The sequence below is a fragment of the Schistocerca gregaria genome, unplaced genomic scaffold, assembly GCF_023897955.1.
Source record: "Schistocerca gregaria isolate iqSchGreg1 unplaced genomic scaffold, iqSchGreg1.2 ptg000180l, whole genome shotgun sequence".
Taxonomy (NCBI): domain Eukaryota; kingdom Metazoa; phylum Arthropoda; class Insecta; order Orthoptera; family Acrididae; genus Schistocerca; species Schistocerca gregaria.
Window position 1 is genome coordinate 5229974 of NW_026061730.1, and position 25065 is coordinate 5255038.

Genomic DNA, 25065 nt, shown 5'->3' on the forward strand with positions numbered 1-25065 from the left:
GTCTCCTCCCAGGGCCTTGTTTCAACTTATGTCTTTCAGAATTGCCAAATTCTTCACGCAGTATCGTATCTCCCATTTCATCCTCATCTACGTTCTCTTCCATTTTCAAAATATTGCCCACAACTGCATCGCCCTTGTCTAGACCCTCTATAGGTCTCTTCAGTATTCCAGCAGGCAGTGTCTGTTCTACCCTAGTCATATATGCCTCTACATCCTTAAATTTGTCCTGTTACCATCCCTGCTGAGCCATTTTGCAGTTCCTGTCGATCTCATTTTTTAGACATTTGTATTCCTTTCAGCCTGCTTCATTTAGTGCATTTTTATGTTTTCATCATTCATCTATTAAATTCAGTGTCTCCTCTGTTACCCAAGAATTTCTACTAGCCTCGTCTTTTTACCTACTTAATCCTCTGCTACTTTCACTAGTAATCTCTCAAAGCTACCCTTCCCCTTCTGCAGTATCTCTTACCCATGTCCTTGTCAATGGTTCCCTAGTGCTTTCAGAAACACTCTACAATCTCTGATCCTTTCACTTTATCCGGATCCCATCTCTTACAATTCCTACCTTTTTGCAGTTCTTTCAGGTCTGTATAGATATCTGCTTATTACACATTACAACCTTCTCCAAATGTCAGCGGTATCTTTCAGTCAGCAGACAAGATTGGCCTGTATGCTTTTGCCCTTCATCCTTCTACTTCACTATCTCATCAGAAACAGTGGATGTAGGAATGTTCAGGAATGTGGAAAGCTCCCATACAGACATGTGACACCAATGACACCCTATCACCTGACCACATTCAAAGTCAATGAGCTCCACGGAGTGCCCGATTTTGCTCTCTCACGATGTATAATGACTACTGAGGTCTCTGATATTGAGTAGGTGGCAGCACAATGCACCAAATATGAAAAAGTAAGTTTTTGGGGGTGGCCCGATGCTTTTGAGCACATAGTGTATGATGAAGTTGTGCTCTGTACAAAATTCTACCAGACGGCTTCCCCTTTCATTCGTTACCCACATTCCATATTCACCTCCTACTTTTCCTTCTCTTCCTTTTCCTACTATTGAATTCCAATCCCCTATGTCTATTAAATTTTCGTCGCCCTTCGTTATCTAAATAATTTCTTTTATCTCATCATACATTTCTTTAATCTCTTCATCTGGGGACCTAGTTGGTGTGTGAACTTGTACTACTGTGGTAAGTGTGGGCTTTGTGTCTATCTTGGCTACAATACTGCATTTACTATGCTGTTCGTAATAGCTTACCCACACTCCTGTTTTTTTATTCATTTTTAAACCTACTCCTCCGTCACCCCTATATGATTTTGTGTTTATAATCCTGTATTCATCTGACCAGAAGTCTTATTCCTCATTCCATCAGACTTAACCAATTCCGACCATATTTATCTTTACCCTATTCATTTCCCTTTTTAAATTTTCTAACCTGCCTGCCTGATTAAAGGGTCTGACATTCCATGTTCCAATTTGTAGAACAAAAGTTGTCTGTCTCCTGATACCGATGTCGTCCTGGAGATCTGAATGGAGGAATATTTGACTTCCGCAATATTTTACCTAAGAGGACACCATCATCATTTAATGAACAGTAAAATTGCATCCCCTCATGAAAAATTACGGCTATAGTTTCCCCTTGCTTTCATCTGTTTACAGTACCAGCACAGCAAGGCTGTTTTGGTTAATGTTACAAGACCAGATCACTAATTCATCCTGACCGTCACCCCTGTAATTACTGAAAAGGCTGCTGCCCCTCTTAAGGGACCACATGTTTGTCTGGTCCCCCAACAGATACCCCTCCGTTGGGGTTGCACCTACAGAATGACTATCTGTATCGCTGAGGCACTCAAGCCTCGCTACCAGTGCCACGGTCCATGGTTCATGTTAGGTCCACTCCTTCGTGACGATCATGTTTCCCATTGAGTATACATTTAAGTGTCAGGAAGTCTTTTCTGAAAGTATTTGCATTGAGTGTGGCATTTTTCATGAAAACAATGCACCATTTCACAAGGCCATGAGTGTGTGATTGATTGGTTTCAGAAACACAGTGGTAAGTTCCAATTGATGTGTTGGCCACCCAACTCGCCAGCCCTGAACCTGGTCAAGCACATCTGGGATGTGATTTAACATAACGTCAGAGATCATCCCCCCTTCCAGAATTTATGGGAATGAAGTGACCTGATTGTATAAATATGGTTCCAACTTCCGATCTATGAAGGCCTCATTGCTTCAGTGACACTATGTCTCCCTACTGTTGTCTGTGCCAGAGGTGTACATACCAACATTTAGATGAGTGATGATAATCTTGGGCTGATCAGCCTATGGCAGTTACCATTATTGAAAGAAGATTGTTTTATTGTAATGGTTTAATGATACTGCCACATAAAGTTTGGCTAAACAGTACATGCTGCCCACGAGCCCTGCATGACTCACCCTCTAGTCCAGCTTCAAGACACCGACTGCCCGTGAGATCCACTGCTGTTCCTCTACACCCATTGTTGCTCCACAATTCCCACTGGTGCCACGAACTCTGAGCTGTGAGAAGTGACATCTGCCAGGCACATGGGGCTCGAATTCGAAGAGGGAGCCCACCGTGGTTCAGCCTCCTCCACCAAACCAAAATCCCCCTTCCCCACCATTAAGGAGCCCCTTACACTTGCTTCTCCTTGATATGAATAATATGCATGTGTGAGGCCTTACTCATCTATAAATTCAGAACCAGGAGGTTTGCTGAGCTCACCACCCTGACAATCTAATAGGGACGCAACACCTGAGGAGCTAGCTTGCTATCGGACCCTAAATCCCCCTTTTCAGCAATATTGAGGTTTCGGACTAACACTGTGTCCCCAGCCTTTCCAATGAACCGTTTAGCCCCTGACTGTAACAGATGGATAACCTGTGACAGGCAGTTTTGGTATTATGTCTAGCCTGGCTCCAGTTGGGCTGTGTTACTGCTAGGGTGACTTGTTCTTGAAGCAAATCATTGATTGACTACAGGTTGAGAAGAGGAAAATTGACTGGATGTGCTAACATAGGGGATACTGGAGCACCCTACAGGGACTTGGGTTGTGCAGTGTTAAAGATAAAATTGAGCCACGTTGTCTGAGCCTTGTTGTGAAAGATAAGCACAGCCTTCAACTTGCAGTTCACCTGGTCAGCAAAGTATGCTGGTAAAAGGATTTGTGGTCACATCTTTAATTCCATTGTCAAAGCAGAACCTCACAAATAGCTGGGAAACAGAAGCCATCAAGCATAGTTGGTGGCCTGGAAACAGAAAAAACTCATAACAAATTATGGCCAGCTGCCAGGATGGTAATTTCTCTGATCGGAATGTGTCAAAAAAAACGAGAAAAGTCATCCATGATAACTAGTAGGTGCCTAATACACACACACACACACACACACTTGATGAAGTGGGCCTGTTTAATCCATACAAAGTTAATCCATCAGGCATTCCTAATGGGTAGACTCTAAAAGCCACTTGAGGGAATTCAAGTTGGGCTCAGCTCCCTTACGGCTCTCACACTCCTCAACCAACCTCTGGACAGTCTTATTCAGGGTGGACCAGGTGACATGTTGAGTGATCTTGACTCCACCAACCTCCAGGCTTGCTTATACAGGGAGAACCAGGTGATGTGTCGTCTGATCTTGACAAGAGTTTTATAAATTCCTAAGAGAGTATTATGGAAATAATGAGCCAGGACCTAACTAATAGCTTGATTGTCAGTCTCTAAACAAAATTCCTGGTTTTCAAAATAAAATCTGAATTTCTTAAGGGCAAACATAACCGCCAAGGCTTCCCATTCATACATAGAATATTTCATCTCTGCAGGTGAAAGTTCCCAAGGTGCATTGCTATAGGGCATCAACATGCAATGCCTCCCCTGCCATTCTGTTCATGCAGGAGGACAGCTACCACTTTCTACTCCAGAAGAATTAGGTGTCTGTCTGCAAGAAGAACACGACCTCAAAATTTGGTATGTCTAATACTAGTGGCTTACTAAGCACCACCGTAATGGCTTCAGAAGATTCTGGATGACTTTCATCCAATATGAAATTTCTTAAATCATTAAGGCACCCCACTAATTTAATAAAATTCGGCACAGACTTTCGAAAAAAATTTGTCATGCCTATGAACCGTGCCACACCTTTCTTATTTCTAGGAGCTGGAAATTTTAGCAAATCACTAGTATTCTCCTGGTCAATTTCAATCCAATCAATGAAACTAAGATGTCCCAGGGATGAAAACTATGTGCCAGTGTCATTTTAGATGGTTTCACAGTAAGTCACACATCCCTCTGGTAAACCAGAACTGCCTCAAGATGTTGCAGGTTTTCAGACAGACTAGAACTGTAAACAACCATGCAATCTAGGTAATTAGAGACACACTTGAATGTGAAATCACCAAAAACACAATATAGAAGGCAAGACATAATGGTAACTCCCGTTGAAAAACCAAAGGGCACCCTGTTAAAATTGTGGAGGTTCCAATCTGTACAGCAGGCAGTGATATACTTGGAATCCTCTGTTAACATGATCTGATAATATGCGAGATTGAGACCCAGGACAACAAAATACTGAGCCTGACTGAACCAAGTAAAAGAATTATGCAGATTGGGAAGTGACACAGATTCCAAAACTCTGTTCTCATTAACTGCACAATAACCCACAACAGGATAAAACACCCCACTGCTGCCCATAGATACTGAGAACATGGTAGAAGCATAGACTGCAGTTGAGGGCCTGATGACCACATTGAACAACACATTATTAATCAAAGCACATACACATTTCATCTTTGATGGAGAAATCCTCTCTGGAATGTCATTTGTAAGGCAAATCTTGTACTGGATTTTATTGGTGATGTCCAATCTGTGAGTTAACATCTGTGGTAACCGATCAAAAACTTCCAGTACCAGCATCACCTCTACTGGATGAAGGTGACTGAGCTGAAATGGCAAACATTGTGGTAACACACTATGAATTCCTGTGGCAACCTGACAGGAGCACAATGTGAATGTTTCAGCTGGGTTAAATTTAAAATAAACAACCCTGCCTTGACAAACTAGCACAAACCCACTACCACTTACAAAAACACGCTGCAAAATTAAGTTTACTGAAAGATTTTTAGTTACTATCCACTTCAGAGGCAAAGAAAATTTTCCAATACTCAGTTTTGCCAACCACAGGCAACATGTGCCCAGTGAGAGCTCAACATTGGCAGGACGGATGCAAACAAGGCAATTCACAGGTATGGCGGAACTTCAAATGCCACAGATAATCTAAACGAGAAACTGAACTACCAGAGTTGAGGAGGGCACACATTCGTTCCTGGTTAAGTTGTACCCAAAAATAAGGCAGGGGTTCCCGTACCTCGGACTTGGCACAGATCCAGCCCTTAGGCAGTAGAACACTACTGTGCCACTTCCATTCTGTGTGATGTTGGCTGTTTGATTCTCCTTCCATGTAACCAGACATCGCCATACAAAATTCCCCTCTTTGTTACACTGGAAACACATCCTACACTTTTTCCTGATGGGTGGTCCCCTTTTAAATTGCTTGGAATCTCAATCCCCATCCTGATAATGACACTTAAACCCCCATCACTGCTGGTCTGCGAAACTCGGACTTCAATAGCAGACACCAAAGCCTCTATTTCAGTAAAAGATGTGCATTTATTAGTGAAGGTAATCCATGAACAGTCCTGTGGCCGCACTTTTTGTATTATATTATTGAGTATTTGTATCTTTGTGACTTGCAATTCCAGGTATGGAATGGTCATATGCATTCATCTATGAACCTAGGAAAAGTTTCATGAGGAAACTGCAATAGCCAAAAATGTTTATGCCTGAGTAGGCCAATAATTGATTTTTACAACTCCCTTGATGTTGCACTTTCATGTAAAATTCGATTGAAAACATGGCTTAACACAGGGGCTACAGCGTCTGAACAACATTGTCAGTGATGGCCAAAGTGTCAGTATGAAACATAAATTTGACCATGATCCATATGATGGATTTTACCCGTCTTTAAATTCTACATTAAAAGTTCCATTATAGCTTGCAGCAGTAAAACTGTTTGGTATGGTAATTTACCAAATGAAATCTCCTTAGCTCCTTAAAGGTGTCCATAGCATTCCTACTACTTCCAGCAGTTATATGTCTGTGGGAGAATCTTGTTCACCACCTATAGCTCCTAATTTGTGTAAATAAAGGCAGCTGTCCCTGTAACTGCAGAGCTAATGTAATGTGCTCAGAATAGAGATTACATTGTAAATACCACACAAGTGACTATCCCAATGGATCAATTGTACCTGAATTATATGTATTTGCTTATGATGGGGTGACTACTTTCTAAACACACTACATTCTGACACAAGATCGTCATGGCCAGAGCTCAGACAGCTAGTGCAACATGTACCTCCATGGTGCAGTTGGTACTAATCACCAAGGGGTCATCCACAAGTTGGGCACACCGCCCTTACATGGAAGCTGACAAACTTTTAATTCGTAGATACACTGTTTATTTTTCAATGAGGACTAACTGGGACAGTTGTGGGACCCCATGTTCCGCAGTGGATACTTGCAAACACACACCTCGTGGTGAATGACAGCATGACACCTTCCCCCTTTACTTCCAGGAAAATAACCATACTCTGTTACCAACCAAACATCCAGCAGGAAAAAGGGGAAAATTAGTGGAAGGACTGGATGGATTGGGGTTCACATGAGTCTCCATTGTTTATTAAAATGTTTTTATTTAAGAAAAATAACTAAAGTCAAATACATTAGCAGGATTGCAAACACCACTCCGAACTTTCAAATGTAAGACATTACACACATTAGTTTAGTGACAATTTAAATAAGGCAATAGTTAACGACCAAAGCTGTGTCTGACACCAGTTCTTAGATTTTAGATTCAAAATTTCCATCTTCACAAACCGCAAATGAGAAAATGCTTCAACAAATAAACAAATAATTATCTGGAAACAGGTGGCTCTTTAAGACAACACAGAAGCATAACACATCTCAAAGGTTAAAACTGAATAGCTATACTGGAAGACAGAGCACTCTATAGCTGCCTTGGGGCCCCTAGAAAAAAGTAAATTCTTAAAATACACCTCCAAGTGCATCTAGGTAATTTAATAAAGTAAACAGGTGCACTGATTTCTAGAGCTACCTTCAGGCAGACAGACAGAGCAAGTCTCTTTAAATCTTGCACCAGTGAGCAGTTAAGTAATTAACAAGAGAATGAGCGTGCACAGATTGATGTAACTGGCTTCAGACACAGTGAAAATTCTATTAAGGCATGCTGTAGAAAATCCCTAAGTGATTCAGTTTCTGAATGTGCATGCATAGCAGCTCAAGAACACCCTTTAAAAAGAAAACCAGTAATTAGTAGTCAGAACCTACTTGTAGCAGTAAATAAATAACAGGTGAGAAAAGCTCACTCCATGACAACTTTAAAATAACAAACACTTAAACAATTAAATCTGGTAAGCAGTAACTCACCCTGAGACGGAATAAATTTCTTTCGATCTCCACCTCCCAAATGGCCAGTGAACAAACACAAAAAATGTTCAGAGCTCAGTAACACTTGATGGTTTTACACACTTTTGCTTGTTCCAGTCTCTGAATGTCAAATGTGCCTGTTACTTACCAACAGGCTATATTTTCACAAGTATGGATGACATCTGAATGTGACGTGTGATTCACATAGAGGTGATCAGCATGTGACCATTCTAACAGTGCTTGACAGTATGTACAGCAAAGGCACTCAACCCAACAAACGCCCAAAAATCAAAATGTACAAAATTTTAGTACAACTTTCGAATAGTGATTTACGTAACTTGAGTGAAGGCAGCCTATTGGTAGCTGGCAGTGGTGAATTCCCTGAGGCTGATATACAGAGGCAATGTTAACAGCTACAGCATGATAACCATGCCCTGATTCCAAGTCAAAAACAATCAAAGTGTGCCACAACAGTAGAAAACTGGAGCAGACTAAGGAGCATCTAAATTCCACTGTTATTCTCACTTAATACAACTGCACGGCCATGATAGTTGGGTAGATCAATGGACTCGTCAGATGATTCTCATCAAAATCTCAGTCTAAGGCTAAACATGGTCACACTTAAAACAGTATTCAGGATTACCAAATCATCATATCCACTGCAGAACATGGGGAATTGAATAGCAATAACAAGCTTGTCTAGTTGCTAAACACAACTCTAACCCCTTCCAAGGCAATGCCACAAGGTATTAAGTCATGCAACACAACTGAAATCGGGCAGTTTTTCAGATGAGAAAGCTTGTTGCATAATGTGACTTCCACAGAGGACAAATAGCAAATCCAGATAGCCAAGACTACACCAATTTACTGTCTTTCATTAACACCTGTGCCTGCAATTATTAACTTGACAGAACTTTTGAAGGGCTACTAGTCACTCCATTCTGTCAATTGTGGCTGAATGGCAAATACTGTCGACGTACCCTATGTGGCTCTTATCTTGCCCCATGACGCCCCGAGCTCAAAGCCAAAGAAGTGACATCATCAAGTGCAGGATGGGAATTCGAAGAGGTAGCCCGCCATGCCTCAGATAGTAATAATAATAAATTCATAATAATCATTATTTGTACTAGTATATTAGTATTATTGTAGGCAGTTAATTAATACAAAGATTAATTAATAAGATGTTGCTGCATTCTTTCTATCTTTTGCCCAGCATCTCTCTTCAAGGCATCTTCTTTGCGTACACCATTTTGCTTCATTATTTTGTCAATATACTCTTTCTGAAAGTTAAGTGGTCTACTTTGTTTCTATCAGTAAGATGATTTCCAATAAAAAATTATTCTTTGGCTGCTAATTATCTAACATCCTCAACAGATCCCAATATCAGTTTAATGATTTTCTTCCTATGCTATCACTGTTTCATTTGTTCTCATTCCAGCACCGCCTTTGACATTATGGGTTTTTCAGTCTTCATATGCTGGTGCTGTTCCATAAATAATCTTTCCAGAGCTTTGTCTTCTTTTGAGATCAGCAAGCAAAACCCATAGTTCAGATCAACAGAATAGGACTAGTATAGCCTGTAGCCTACTCTCTCTTTTTGTTCTGTTAGAAATGTGCTTGTCCCACCAAAAGGAATTCATGAAGTTAGAATAGTATTAAGTAGTGTGCCAACGTAGGGTGTGTGCGTTTAATAATTTTATCATTAATAAGCATTCAGTGCAACAAGGTTTTGATGCAACTGTTCTAGATATTTTATTATTCTGATCATAAAAGTAGTATGAGTGATGTGGCACTTGACAGTCCAGTTTCTGCTCCCCCACACAGTTGGTGTAAACTGTATTGTAACTTGATATGAACAACATTGAAGTCATTGTTTCAGGTAGTGGCTGTGTTATTTTACTTCATTACACTACCATTATGTGCATATGTAGATAATGAAGCTAGAAAATATGATTGAAAACAATAGCATAGGGAGAAGGCTGAAATGAAAGATCATAATGAATTTTCAAAGGTGTTGTCATTAATCAGTCTTAGAATTTTTTGCTGCCTCCCATTGAAGTGTACCATAGCGAAATCATCACTCAGAATTTTGAACTCAAAAGAGAACACTTAACAATAACTACTATTTAGTTATAAAGTAGTGTGATGGTTGGGGTTTATCTGTGTGATACATTTTATATAATATGGGAGGACTGTGACTGCTTAAAAGTACTTACTACAGTTTGTTATTTCTGCCACAGGCCCAAGATTATCCATGCAGCATGAATGTAAAAGAAGAGTTGGAGGAGGGTGTGAATAAAGAGGTAATTTTAGAATTTATATGACTACATGGAAGTAATATTGTTGAGCTGTGGTGAAAATAATGAGATGGTAATCAATTGTGTGTGTATTCACTATAGCAGTCCTGTTTTTTACTTTAGGGTAAATATGACAAGGGTTAGAGTATTACAGTATGCTCCAGGTTGGAAACTGGTAAAATAGAATATTTTGTTACACTTTACCCATATGGATTTAAACATTATCTTTGAGCAGGTGAAGTAGTTTAGCTTGTGAGTTTGTAGAATTGCTTCTTTACATTATAATCAAATATATATATATATAAATATAAAAAATCTTTTTCAAATTCTAAAGGGGGCAGGGGTAAAATACAGGGAGCGAAAGGCTATTTATAATTTGTACAGAAGCCAGATGGCAGTCATAAGAGTCGAGGGGCATGAAAGGGAAGCAGTGGTTGGGAAAGGAGTGAGACAGGGTTGTAGCCTCGCCCCGATGTTATTCAATCTGTATATTGAGCAAGCAGTAAAGGAAACAAAAGAAAAATTTGGAGTAGGTATTAAAATTCATGGAGACGAAGTAAAAACTTTGAGGTTCGGCGATGACATTGTAATTCTGTCAGAGACGGCAAAGGACTTGGAAGAGCAGTTGAACGGAATGGACAGTGTCTTGAAAGGAGGATATAAGATGAACATTAACAAAAGCAAAACGAGGATAATGGAATGTAGTCAAATTAAATCGGGTGATGCTGAGGGAATTCGATTAGGAAATGAGACACTTAAAGCAGTAAAGGAGTTTTGTTATTTAGGAAGTAAAATAACTGATGATGGTCGAAGTAGAGAGGATATAAAATGTAGACTGGCAATGGCAAGGAAAGCGTTTCTGAAGAAGAGAAATTTGTTAACATCGAATATAGATTTATGTATCAGGAAGTCGTTTCTGAAAGTATTTGTTTGGAGTGTAGCCATGTATGGAAGTGAAACATGGACGATAACTAGTTTGGACAAGAAGAGAATAGAAGCTTTCGAAATGTGGTGCTACAGAAGAATACTGAAGATAAGGTGGATAGATCACATAACTAATGAGGAGGTATTGAATAGGATTGGGGAGAAGAGATGTTTGTGGCACAACTTGACTAGAAGAAGGGATCGGTTGGTAGAACATGTTTTGAGGCATCAAGGGATCACAAATTTAGCATTGGAGGGCAGCGTGGAGGGTAAAAATCGTAGAGGGAGACCGAGAGATGAGTACACTAAGCAGATTCAGAAGGATGTAGGTTGCAGTAGGTACTGGGAGATGAAGCAGCTTGCACAGGATAGAGTAGCATGGAGAGCTGCATCAAACCAGTCTCAGGACTGAAGACAACAACAACAACACATTATAAGTACAAATAAAAATTAAATGAGAGAGCATTGATGAAGTTATATGTAAATTGGTACCAAGTCCCAAGACTCAAGCTATGATTTCCTGTTTTAATGAGTAGTTCCCTTAATGGTTCCGTGTATGTGAACTCCAGCATTGGATGTTTTTATTCGCCATGTGATACTGCTGTGACAGTTACAGAATCATTCAAGAAAAATCTACACAAAGTAGTGCAGAAAAAGTAGGTGATTCTAACCTACTGAGTAGAGACTAAGATGTCTGTGCAGCAAGTAGTATGGACAGGCAGTCTTGTGAAGTACTTTAGAACAGTTTTCTGAAAGCTGTGATAAGCTGCTAGTTTAACAGCCCACACAAAATTGAAATAGTTGAAATAATGCAACTATAAACAGGCTTGTCCTTACAGATGGTATTAGTACAGAGAGGGGCTAGTGATCATGATGCCAGCACAGCAACAGTGGTAAATGAAACTTGCTGGCAGATTAAAACTGTGTGCCGGACTGAGAGTTGAACTCGGGACCTTTGCCTTTCACGGGCAAGTACTCTACCATCTGAGGTACCCAAGCATGACTCACACCCCGTCCTCGCAGCTTTACTTCTGCAAGGTTCTCAGGAGAGCTTCTGTAAAGGTAGGAGACAAAGTACTGGCAGAAGTAAAGCTGTGAGGACGGGGTGTGAGTGGTGCTTGGGTAGTTCAGATGGTAGAGCACTTGCCCACGAAAGGCAAAAGTCCTGAGTTCAAGTCTTGGTCCAGCACACAGTTTTAATCTGCCAGGAAGTTTTATCAGCACACACTCCGCTGCAGAGTGAAAATCTCATTCTGGATGGTAAATGAAGTTAATGAATCCTTTAAGAGGGCTAGGTGAATAGATTTGCTAGAAAGAGCAGGTAAGTAGTTGTTAACATACCATTTAAACAATGAAAATGTCATTTATTTCCAATATGATGTACATAGAGGAAGATGGACAAACACTAAATGGACTGTAAATCACATGCTGAATAAGTATGTGGTGAGTAACTGGATTACAGACAGGAAAGACCCACTATGGTTTAATGTCAGAATTCGGAAACACTGAGGAAACAGACTGTTGTACGCTCAGTTCAAAAAAGTATGCACACTGGTGACACGCAAGTACTAATGGAAATTCTGTCTGTAAAAAGGTCTATGCGTGAAGCATACAACTACCACCATCATACATGAGCAACAGATTTTACAGAGAACATGAGACATTTCTGGTCAAAGACTTCTATCCAGGCAGTCATTGACCAGTCTGGTGTGGCTTTGGAGGAAAGCAGAAGGTGGTCACTAACCCCTCTCTGTATTTAGTTATCAAGTTTGTGCAGGAAGATCATACCAACATATTGTAGTTTCACTGTCACGCAGACTCCTGTATTAGGAACATAGTAATAGGATGCCTGGAGTATAGAAGCAACTGGAAGAGTTGAAAACATAGTAGTTGCCATGTCCAAACAGAATCACAAATCATTTGTCCAGAGAGTACTCTGCAGCATTGGCCTCATACTTACCTTGCATTTATTGCAAATCTCTCGCGTAGTGCAAAGACTCAGGCAGCTGGGAAAAAGTTCAGGTGGCTTCTGTACATAAGAATGGTAAAAAAATGTACCTGCAATATTACAGAAAAATATCATAATGATTATTTGCTCCAGAGTTCCTGAACATATCCTCAGTTCAAATATAATTAATTTCTTTAAGACAGAAAAGTTTTTATCCACAAATCAGCATTGATTTTGTGCAATACTCATTTTGGTCTTGTATCAAATTACATACTGTGAACCATGGATGATGGGCAACAGGCTAGATTCCACATTCCTATATTTCCAGAAAGCATTTGAACAGTGCACCACTGCATACTGTAAATAAAAGTATTAGCATATGGAATAGGTTCCCCGATATATGAATGGTGCAAAGACCTCTCAAGTAACAGAGGCCAGTACTTTGATCACAGCAGCAACTGTTTTTTCAGAGACAAGAGTGTTATCAGTAGTGCCACAGAGAAGGGTGCCATATCTATATATGAAACAATCTGATGAGCAGCATTCTGTGCCTGTTTGCTAATGGCATTGTGTGTGGGGAAGGATCATCACTAAATGACTACGAGGATACAAAATGACTTGGACAAACTTTTTATGTGGTTTGATGAATGGCAGATGCAGAAATTCAAGTAACTGAAGATGAGTAGGAAAAACAATCCCATAATGTTGTATACAACATCAGTACTCTACAGATTGACAGTCTGGTCAATAAAATGTTTAGGTATAACATTGCAGGGGCCGGCCAGAATGGCCGAGCGGTTCTAGATGCTACAGTCTGGAACCGTGCGACCGCTACAGTTGCAGGTTCGAATCCTGCCTTGGGCATGGATGTGTGTGATGTCCTTTGGGTTAGTTAGGTTTATGTAGTTCTATGTTCTAGGGGACTGATGACCTCAGAAGTTAAGTCCCATAGTGCTCAGAGCCATTTGAACCATAACACTGCAAAGTGATATGAAGTGGAACAAGCACATAAGGATGGTAGTAGGATGGGGAATGATCAACTTTTTTTGTATTTGAAAAACTGTGGTTCATTTGTAAGGGACACTACATGTAGAACACCGTAGAAGTACCTAGTAGTAGTAATTGTTGTTGCTCTGGTAATAGATTCCATCCACAATGCACCGTTTGGTGGCTTGCACAGTTTTAATGCAAACGTACTTGCACAGAAACCAGAAAGAAGATAATCAAGCTGCAGATTCCATGTGAAATGCATTCTCAAGCTTTATAAGTTTGGAAAGTCCGTTTGTAATGCTAATAAGTTGTTAACTGGCATATGTGACAGAGCCAATTATCAGTCATCTGCTTGTGTCATGAAGAGAATACATGACAGAAAGGTAAACATAAATATAAACTAGAGGTAAAGCTGTCATCAGCCCGGAGGTTTTAAACACCGGAGTTCTCTACTACCAACAGTCCTACTGACTACCATGTGCTGTTACCCTCTTTCCACATCTGAACTGATTTACCCAACTAGTTACAAAGTACATGCTGTTCAACGATCAAGGACCTTTGGATTTGTAGTGTCACAATTACCCATTGAGCCACCAAGTACTAGAAAAAGGCAGAAGTATTTAGCAGTAAAGTCCAGCGCCATAATCGTTATAATTCCATATGGAATGCACTCCAAAAGGAGATGATGAACACACCAGAGGTCACATGACCGTAAAGTGTAGTTAGCAGATTCAGTTACACAAAAAACGGTGCTGAACTAACACCTTTCTGACATCCGAATTGTTCATTTATGGAACAGTGGTTTGCACATGTATAGAAACAGGCAAAGGTCATTCCAGTTTGTAAGTTGGTAGAAAAATCTTCTTGAATGATTTTGTGATCCTGTATGATGTCTCTTGAAAAAAAATCAATTCATCTGGAAGAATGGAAATGGATCCCATAATTACTGGTCATGTGAAACTGTTTAGTCTGATTCTCAACAGTGCTGCCACAATGTAGTCAGCCTGCAAAATGAGACCGTAGTTCTGTAGCAGTATCTGTGGGAGAACTAGCAAAGTTGATGTGCCTTTCAATGACTTAGTACTTCTGCTATGCAGTTAGTCATTACTTTATACCTTAAATTACGTGAAAACAGTAAGATACATTAGAACCGAATGGTACAAATGGATAGGTGTGATGTACCTGCCATTACCACATTGTAAACTATACAAGTACCTTCTCTTGTGATGGTGTCCAACAGTCATAGCTAATCCACAAAACATATGGAATGAAAATGAATGTTTCCATAACTGCCTACTTATTTGTGACAAAAAGTATTTTAAGTACAGTTATATATGTTGCCAATATAAGAATATTATTGAGTCTGAGAATCCTACTTTCACTACTGTTTGGGGGGTTACCACCAACAGCATGCGCTCTCATTTGTTGCACAATTTTCACCCATATTCATTCTTGCCCTTCGTCTCCCCTCCACTCTTCTGATGCTAACATCCCACAGGTGTGTCATCTGTCACTTCAGTGTACATTCCATGGCTTGCTAAATATTTCAAGGGTTTCTGCTCAATGTTCCAGCCAGCTTTGGTCCAAGAGTATTTTGAACATGACAACTTTCTTGGAGGGCATTACACTCAGGAACTACAAACACATCAAGAATTTACTGTTAATGGTAGTATGGTCTTTACTTGGTATGCAGTCTGACTAGCGTGCATTCATCAGAGGACCACAAACAACTGCCTAGCCTAAAAAATGCTTGCTTTGTGTAGTGCACCACTGACCCATGAAGTATTTCTACAATTCTCCACCACATAATGCATTTCCAGCAGTCTGCAGTTTGGGCCGTCAGAGAATCAATGAAGCCTTTGGTTGAGACCCTCCACTCACGCCAAACCAAAGGACTTGAATCAATTCTGGAATGCTGATACAAACTGTGTGTGCTGCATGCACTCATGTGTGACACAGGGGCTCTTCGCCATTTGTGCTACCCCTCAATATAAACTGAAGGTGGCCTCAGAACTCAAACGATGGATATCATTATCACCAACATCAGCCACAACTTGTAGACAGCCACACCCTGTGTGTTTCTTAGCCACAGGCAGTACATTTTCTACATCTCAAATCCTGGATGCCATTTCCCTAAGGAGCTCCATAATGCATTTGACATTGGAGGTCCTGATTAACTAGAAAACTTCTCTCCACGTGGGCCTGTCTGGACCCTGATGAATGAACACCTGCCAGTCCACCCACAGGGTCAATGGGTGAGGCAGCCTCCACATCACTCTCTGCTTCAAACAGTGCTAACTGTTATGACCCATCCCCCACCATTTGGTGAGGACAACTCAGCCACATTGGGTACACCACAAGGTGTCTTGACAACAGAGCCAGTGGGCAAAATAGGTGGCACCTTAGGCATTCTATGTGATAAGCCAGGTTCTCGGCCCCCACTATTAAAATAGGCAGCAGCCTGAATGCTGCTGAATGTGGCAAAACACATCTTCAGCTGTTGGTGAACTGAGGCTAGCTCCTCCATCTGCACACAGTGTGCACACATTATATTCATTCCATTACTACTAATCAAGAATTAACAGTAAAACACACAGAGAAAGCTATATATGTAGCTTGCTATTGTTCTGATATTTCACCAGTGGAGGCTAATGCATTATTGCACTGTGTAGCTTTTCATTCAAAAGAATTAAGATCTGTGCAACAGACCACGAATATACTTTAAAGTTACTAAAATATAGGATTGCACCTCTTTACTACAAAAGCATGGAAGGAATGTAATCATAAAACGAGCAAGAGCAAGAGAGCGAGAGCAAGAGAGCTACATATGAAGGGCTCACTTCAATAGTGGTACAAGTCCATTACCTACACTTTTCTGCCTATAATGCTTCTGAAATTAATGATCCAAACAAAGAGAAAGAAAGGTTCGTGTCTAGCAAGAAGCCATATGCTTGAGTATATTTGTGGTATCTCAACTGCAGATTTTTCAGCACTCATTTAACTGTAGGACTCTGTATTTCAAGATGAACAAAAATGAACTTGTACCACTATTGAAATAAGCCCTTCATATGTAACTTCATTCTGAAACAACCCTTATTAAATCTGGGTATTGTTAGCAGTCAAATAATGTACGGGCTTCGACTTTTTTTCAAGTAACGGTAACCTAATGCATACATGCTAATCGATTTTGAGTGCTATGGGTGTTATTTCAGGCAGAATTTGGCTGCTCAATAATGCTGCATTCAAGGAGCAGGGATTGTTGACTAAAGAAGTTCGTGTAAGTTAGCCCGAGGTAAAGTTACATATTTTTGGTTCAACATAAATGGAAGGAATCGCTAACACTGCAAAATAAATTATTATTCATATCTAATCTCAACGTGTCAAATATGCATGTGTTGTCTGTTCTTTTGAACATGACCAGTGGGACAGACAGCATTTTATCCTGCAGCCACCCCTTCCTCCTGCCCCACCCCACCCCGCGCCCCCCCTTCTCCCACCCCACCCCGCGCCCCCCTTCTCCCACCCCACCCCACCTCGCGCCCCCCCTTCTCCCGCCCCACCCTGCGCCCCCCCTTTCTCCCGCCCCACCCCACCCCGCGCCCCCCTGCCTCCCGCCCCCCCCCACCCGCCCCGCACCCCCTGCCTCCCGCCCCCCCACCCGCCCCAACCCCCTGCCTCCCGCCCCCCCACCCGCCCCAACCCCGTGCCTCCCGCCCCCCCACCCACCCCGCGCCCCCTGCCTCCCGCCGCCTGCCCCCCACACACCCGGCGCCCTGCCTCCCGCCGTCCCCGACCACGCTGTTTGGCGCCCCTGTCTCCCCCTGTATCACAGTGCCGTGAAGAAACAAGAGACAGATGCTCTGATACGTCACTTTCTTGATTTTTCAGTTTCTTGAAGACCCATTAAAGGCTGGGGCCCATCTTGTTCGCTTGAAGCAAGACCCCGAACTGAAACACTGTGCTGCTGGATCTGAGCATAATGTAAGTTCTCACACAAGCACTGTATTGTGCAGAAAGTGTAGTAAGAAACTCTAGTTAGATGTGTTATTTGTAGGGTATTACCAATAGTATTTTAACAGCACTTACAACAAGCATATCTTTATGAACCATTACTGTTGCATTAATATTTTATTGTGATTCTATGTAATGAATGCCTTAAGAACATATTTTGTGTAAATGGAGCAAGGAAGACTTCCTCTTGGAAGTAATTGTTAATCTTTTTACATCTCTGTGTCACAGTGGTGTAACATATGTGGAACTATGACATGTAATTGGTGTATATTCTAGAATTCCCAGTCGCTATTCACTGTACTATTTACATCATTACTGAAATCCTGCTGTGGAATTCCTTATGATTTTCCTTCAGTACACATGACATTAATTTGCATTGTTCCCTAAAGAGCAGGCACTGAAAATAAATGGTGATATGGCAAGAAGCTGTGTAAATAACAATAAATTTTGGTAATTTTGATGATAATGTGTGGAATGCCACATTCATTTGATTAATGACCAAAAATTCCTCTTGTTTATGGGTTTACCGTTGGAAGATTATTTACGTCTTTATATTATCTGTGTTTAATTTTGAAATGTTGCCACACACGTATATCAGATTTGTATATGGGAGTACAACCATCCGATAGAGTAGGCCATAGTGCCTCTGAAATCAGAGTGGATTATGTGACAGGAATAGAAAGTGAAAGTATGTCAAATAAGTACTGCACAATGGCTGATAGCAAAATCAGGGGCAATAGAACTGATTTGGATGCATTCTGACACACTCTCTTCCCAATTGATAAGAATCTCTGCAAAGTTGGATGATACTAATGAGAAAAGAATATTGAGAGCTGTCATATACACAGAGAAGATAGCAAGCAGTTATAATTCACAGATTGTGTTTTTCTTTCAGTCTGTTGAAGATCCATTGGGAATATCTTTGTCCACTGATTTTATCAAGGAGGATCCTGAATTAAATATAACTGAGAATACTGTAAGTATTTACATCTCTGATGTATTGCATGTATTCAAGTAGTAAGTATTTTGTTAAGTGTGTAGAGTAAAAGATGCATTGCAGTGGAATTGTTACAGATAGTCAGTTTCCTGGAATTTGTTGCTGTTCGTAATTGTAGAGTAGTCTTGTACTCCTGCACTTGACTTTCAGATCACCTCTTACAGTCTGTCTGTTTTAAGTAGAAGTGGAAGTGGACTAGTGGCTGGTATAATCCTGTTCTCAGTAGCCCTTATTCTTATCAACTACATTGTATAATGGTTGTCTGTGATGGTTGCGAAATTCACATTTAGATGAAGTGTAAGTTCTAATATTGTAGGTGATTTGAGAGATACTCCTACTTTCAACAACTTCTGATCAATAGCATTCAAAAGAACACTGGCTGTTCTTATCTTTTGTGTGAATCATAGTTATTCTTGACTTTGCCCTAAATTTTTTTGGGATTTGAAAAACAGAGATGAAATTTGTGGGTTCGAGATCAGCCCCTATATGTTGGCCACAACCTGTACATATTGTGGCAGCTAATGTGGTGCCTGTTCTATTACTTATAAAATTTTCATTAATAGAAAAACTCTTATAGCTTTTAGTGAATGATTGTACATAGCTGAAGCCATGTATAGCCCCACCATTCAAGTTCTGGCAGATGTGAAGAAGAAAGATTATTTTTTTTAAATATGCTTTATGACCTTGCTAAGGGAAGGAGAAGCTCACATTGATAAACATGTCACAAGAATGAAATTAGACAAATATTGGCGAACATTGAACACATATGGGCAAAGGTTAGGTACTGGCTCACTCTTGATCTGATTGTTCATAAACAAACTTTCTGAAGCTATAAAGGATTTTTCAGGCACTGAAATGTTAGCTTCTTCAGACACTGGATTGTGTGGTGATTATACAAGCATACAGGTCTAGGATCTAAACTATCTTGCTAGGGACAGCTCAGAGAGTATATAAAGGAGTGTAGCTGATTCACAGGTAACAGCCCAAGACTTAAATGTCACAGGGACTCATGTTATGCCATTTTAAACAAATGAAAGGGATGCATTGGCATCGCAAGTAGACAGGACAGTAAGTGAAACAGTAGTAGTGTTGTTCCACAAGAAGGGTTTTACAGAAATGAGAATGCTGCGCATAGTAGTCAGGGATGTGCATATGAGGAGTTCGGCTAAAACAATGATCTGTAGGGTGTCCTAGGGCATAGCTGTACTTGTCAAAGTAGCTGGATTGTAGTTGGTGACCACTTACATTGAAAATACAAAAGGCCATCCTGGCCTTCATATGCAGCCCAAGAGATCACAGGTCAAACAAGATGTCTCCATGGCACCGGGCCAGAGGTTCAGGGACAGTGTCCACTGCATGGAGTGCTTCTCCCATAGCAAGTGTGAAGAACAGTGTGTTGCTGATTGTGTGGTCTGGAATACCATGTCATGTGGTTGGCACTGAAATCACTGATGTTGTACCCCACTTGTTACTTTGAAAATATGTAACTTAGATTAAACAGTGGTATACACCTGAGAAATCTACGGATAGGATGTGTGACCATAACAGTGATGCTGGGTAGTACATGCAGTTGTGCAGTAAATATCTTAGCTCTGTCATCTAGAGTGGACATGCAATCTTTGTGGTCTCGGGTGCATAAAATGCAAGAGCTTAATAATGATGCAGAAAAATAGGGCTGACCAATTTGATACTGGCACATGGCCAGCAAGATTCTGTAGTAATTGTGGAATTGGGAATTTTATTAGGTAATTGCATGAGAAGCTAGAGCAAGCTAGCAAGATTGCAAATTAATACTTTGTTGGAGAAGCAGTTCAGTGCTAGGCTGCTACATCTGTTACTGGTAGGTTCAAACAACACACAAGTGTAACGGAGATCCTTCAGGAACTCAAATGAGAATTCCCAGAGGTAAGGTGATGTTCTTTCTAGAAACACTATTGAGAAAATTTAGAGAACTGCCATTTGAAGCTGACTGGTGAACGATTTTGTTGTTTCTAACATACACAGCACAGAATGACTATGAAGGTGAAATTTGAGAAGTCAGAGCTGATTGAGAGGCGCATATACAGTCTTTTTCACTCATATTTGTGCCATTAAGTGGGTAGTGGAGTATAGATGTATGTGGAAATTCTAGGCAAAATGAGTAGCTGACCAATGTAGTAGGAGCAACAATGATATTTTTTCATAGTAGTAAATGTACATATACATACATACAAAAAATCTATTACTAGTTCCCTTAATTAGCCATGCAAGTAGATTAGCACTAGTCACAAACAGCTGGTTGTCACTATACTTCACAGAGATAAATCCCTGTGGGAGCTTCTGCCTTAAGATTTGCAGTGTGGCTCATCCCACATCCATCCACATCTTCATTTATGGAATGCAATGTGTAAATTAAAGAATGAATAAATGAATAACATTCACACCATGTATCAAGCCAGGGCAGAGATTACAGTGTTGCAAGCAAATTTAATTTTCTGAATAACATTGTTAAACATTCAATAATAGGTGCAACTCATCAAGACAAATTAAGATCATCATATTTCACTGAAAGAAGTTATACCTGTATAAGAAATTCCTCAAGGATGTTTAAAATCATCAGATTTCACAAGACTATAACTTTATTTATTACAAAGGCACAGAATTGGTGTCAGATTTTTATTTCTATATATGCCTGCAAAGCCTTTATTTCCAAAGGAACCATATAATTTTCATGTTGCTCACATTTTGTGTGTGTGTGTGTGTGTGTGTGTGTGTGTGTGTGTGTGTGTGTGTGTGTGTGTGTGTGTGCGCGCGCGCACATAAGGTACTTTTCACAGCTATGTCTAGGACCAGATCCGTCATTTACTGATCACAAATATCAAAATCCTTTTCTACACATTTAAGCATCCAGACAATAGACTTGATCCATGCATTTGCAAGCATGTCACGTTAGGAAACTCAATGCTGTTCCCATGTAGCATCACAGTTCATCCATTGTTATTGGTACACATACGTGGAGCCTGTCACAAACACCCACCAATAAAAAAGATACCATACTGTGAGATGAAGAAATGATGTCCACAAATTGGTAAAATTGTCAAGTTGATCCCCTCAGCATTACTCACCTACAGGCAATTTCAATGGCATCTTTAGAAGTGTTCACTTCTTTTTGGAATTATCTTCTGGGAAAGCCAAATAGAAATAAATAAAATATTAATATTATTTAATGTGAAAGGCAATAGGGAGTTCCATAGTGATATGTAGATGCGAAGTGTTCACATCACATTCCTACTACAAGCTTGTACAGGATAAATACTAATTTGTTCATTGCTGCCATATTATCCTATAGGCTAGGACTGAGAGAAAGCGTGCTGGGAAGCATTTCTGCATGTGGACACTCTGGAGGAACATTCATTAATTGCAGGGCAGAGAGAGATGAGCTTTTTGGTTATCTTATTCTCATACTGGTGCCTCCATAATTTATTATCGATCTGAATGCCTGAGAACTTAGCTCTTGGAACCTCATCCAGTGTCTGTCATCGGTATCTCCTTGTATCTGTAAGTCATTTGAATTTGTTTGGAATTGCATGATGTATGTTTTTGTAGGTATAAAGGTTGAATTTTTGTGCTGTTGCCTGTAAACCAGTTGCAAGCATGTTCCATTTTTCTCCTGGCTGTTTTTAGCATGAATGTGTTTGGCCATTATCAGTGTACTAATTATTGGCAAGCATTGCAGATTTTGAAGGCATCTCCAATAGCTTTAGCACAACATTCACGTAGGTCAGTCCTGTGGGGCGTCATATGTATTGTTTCCCCATTCTGTATTCTGATTTCCTCCCAAGGTATCATTTATTACTATTACCCAGTTTATTGTTGCTAAGCTAAGATTCAGTTCTTGTAAGTGCAATTCATTTAACATGACAACACTTGTAGTTTCCCCGAGTAAAGGGAGATTAAGGCTTTAATGTGATGCCAATAAGTTATCTCCACTTCTATGTGACTTGTACAGTTACAGAATGAAAAAGTCATCCCAGCATTGGGGAACTGCTGTAAATAGTGAAGGAGAACATTTTGTTGATTATTTTAGTCTCTTATTTGTATCTGTTATATATTAAAATTAAGTAAATATGCCATGAACCATATACCAACCAAATAATTGCTCGAAATGTCTTACCTTTTTTCACTTTATTGGTAAACTGTGTTTCCTTTCATCACTGTCTAACCAGTATGTATGATGTTCAAAACAAAACGTGGTCTGTTAAGCCCAGAGTCTGAATACAGATGTTGCAAACACGGATTGGTATTGTACATATCTTTTGCAACACAGCTAACTCAATGGATGTGTGCTAAGTCTTCAATGATGAATCATATTGCCTTTAGTAGTCAAGTTTATAAAGGATTTAATATTTTCTCAAAACAATTCTGATCTACAAGTAAGGTTATGGCTGAGTAAATGTCAGAACATTCTTAATTTCTTGTCGTAAAATGATGTGGCTCTGTTGAGAGGTTAATGTAATCTGTCCACTATTGATTCTCATAGTATTTGAGAAGCAGTGTTTGGGTCAGCTGTGTTGTGACAGTTAACCAACATAATAGCTAATTACTCTTGTTGTGGAGTATTGTTTAAAATAATTTTAATGAACAACCCATAGGGTGCATTAAAATATTTTGTAGGTTATCAACTAAATTTGTTTACTTCATTGTAGAAATGACTGAACTACTAAATATCCACCAATTGATGTTGGAAATAATTTGATTTTGTTGTATGATCAGTAGGCCTGGTAGTTACATTGGATAGAGATACAATTATTTCTTAATGGAATACAACAGTATAGTTACTTATTAAATGTTAGTTGAATCAAAAGCACAATTCAGCTGAGGAAAGAGTGATTCCAAGTTTTCTCTTGGGCAATCACATGTTTGAAAAGTGGGTTTCATTCATTGTTATAGTAACAGTTCCTTTTCTAAATGATTGATAATCGGTTCACACAATTGGCCGTGTGGAATTAAAGATAGCTTCTGTAAGAATTTCTTAAAATCATGTTTAAATCGGAAATTATTTGAATTGCACCCTTACTTTAAAATCCAAATACATAAGGAATACGTTAAATTAGGAATGCAATAATTGAATCTAAAACTTGAAATCTTGAAGATAAAAGTCAAAAACTAATTGCATTTGGGACACCATGGATTCTATACATAGTTCACACAAATAGCATTAGTCATAATGCCATTTTTGATACTCAAAAAAACTAAAACTATACATAAATCATACGATTTAAATACACGAGTCTTTCGGTTTTTCATTATATTACATTTTCTTATTTAAAAAAAATTCATCTTGCAACGTAGTCATAGCTCCCAATTCTAAAGACATAAGTAATATCTGATGCTTTTTAAATGATACTACAGATAAACCTTGATGCAAAAACACAGATAAAGTTCAGAAAATTATATTTTACTCTCGTGTTCACATTTTGGATTGGATCAAAACTGCAAATTTGTCAGACAAAATGGCTGGTCTTCACTGAACTTAAAAAAAATTCTTACATCACTCAGGTGTGTCTTATACTCAAAATCAATTTTAAAATGTCCAGTGTTTAATTTAAAATTCCTGCCAGGCTTAAAGAAGGCCATATATTCAGTGCTGTGGGAAACCTATAACTTTCTGGCAACACGATTCAACTGGCAACAGCAGTGCACCAATGCAATGAACATAAGCTGTAGAGCTTAACAAGCTTGTTAACACTGCCCCCCTCCTGCCCCGCCATCACAAACACAGAACACTGTCAAGCCTATGATGTATCACAGCAGTCTACAGTGCCAGTGAACTTGAACTGAAAGTGATTTGTATTATTGTTAGCAGGAGAGTATTTTCTTTAGTAGTTTATTAATGAAAAAATAGGGGTTTCATCTGAAGTGGGCTATAAATTGAAGATAATAGCATATGCAGTACAATATGGCAAGACAGCAGCTGAGTGGCATTTTGGTCCTCCTCCAACAGAAAGAGCCATTCGTGATTGGCTTGCCAGTAAAGTAGAACTGCAAAAATTAGTAAGACTACATGTGCCAATTGAGGACTGAATGCAAAATGGCCTAAACTAATCTTGTATCCAGAATTAAAGCAACAAACTACTACTTCCCCCTCTTGTGTTTCATTCACAATGCAATCCTACAAACTGTAACCAGATGTCCGTATGATCGTGTTCTGCATGGAAGATGGCATTCCGGTCAACTGACAACTTTGCCAATGATGATGTCAGGGGACGTATGAAATGAGGTAGTGTTTGTTGGGTAACCTCACATTCACAATCACCATGTACACAGCTACAGACAGTGCAGTTTGACAGAGAAAAAGCCTACTAGACTTGGCATTGGAGGGCCATAGAAAGAAAGGA

At 39.8% G+C, this 25065-nt stretch overlaps 1 protein-coding gene across 3 annotated transcripts in view; it reads left to right on the forward strand.

Moving 5' to 3' along the window:
* The window catches only part of LOC126302903 (zinc finger protein 492-like), a 95823-nt gene that overhangs the window by 9618 nt on the left and 61140 nt on the right, over positions 1 to 25065 (forward strand). For all 3 annotated transcript variants that reach the window (XM_049991757.1, XM_049991759.1, XM_049991758.1), the window contains exons 3-5: positions 9762 to 9824; positions 17569 to 17661; positions 18587 to 18667. In XM_049991757.1, coding sequence (XP_049847714.1) covers positions 9762 to 9824; positions 17569 to 17661; positions 18587 to 18667 — 237 coding nt within the window. The remainder of the gene's footprint in view (positions 1 to 9761; positions 9825 to 17568; positions 17662 to 18586; positions 18668 to 25065) is intronic.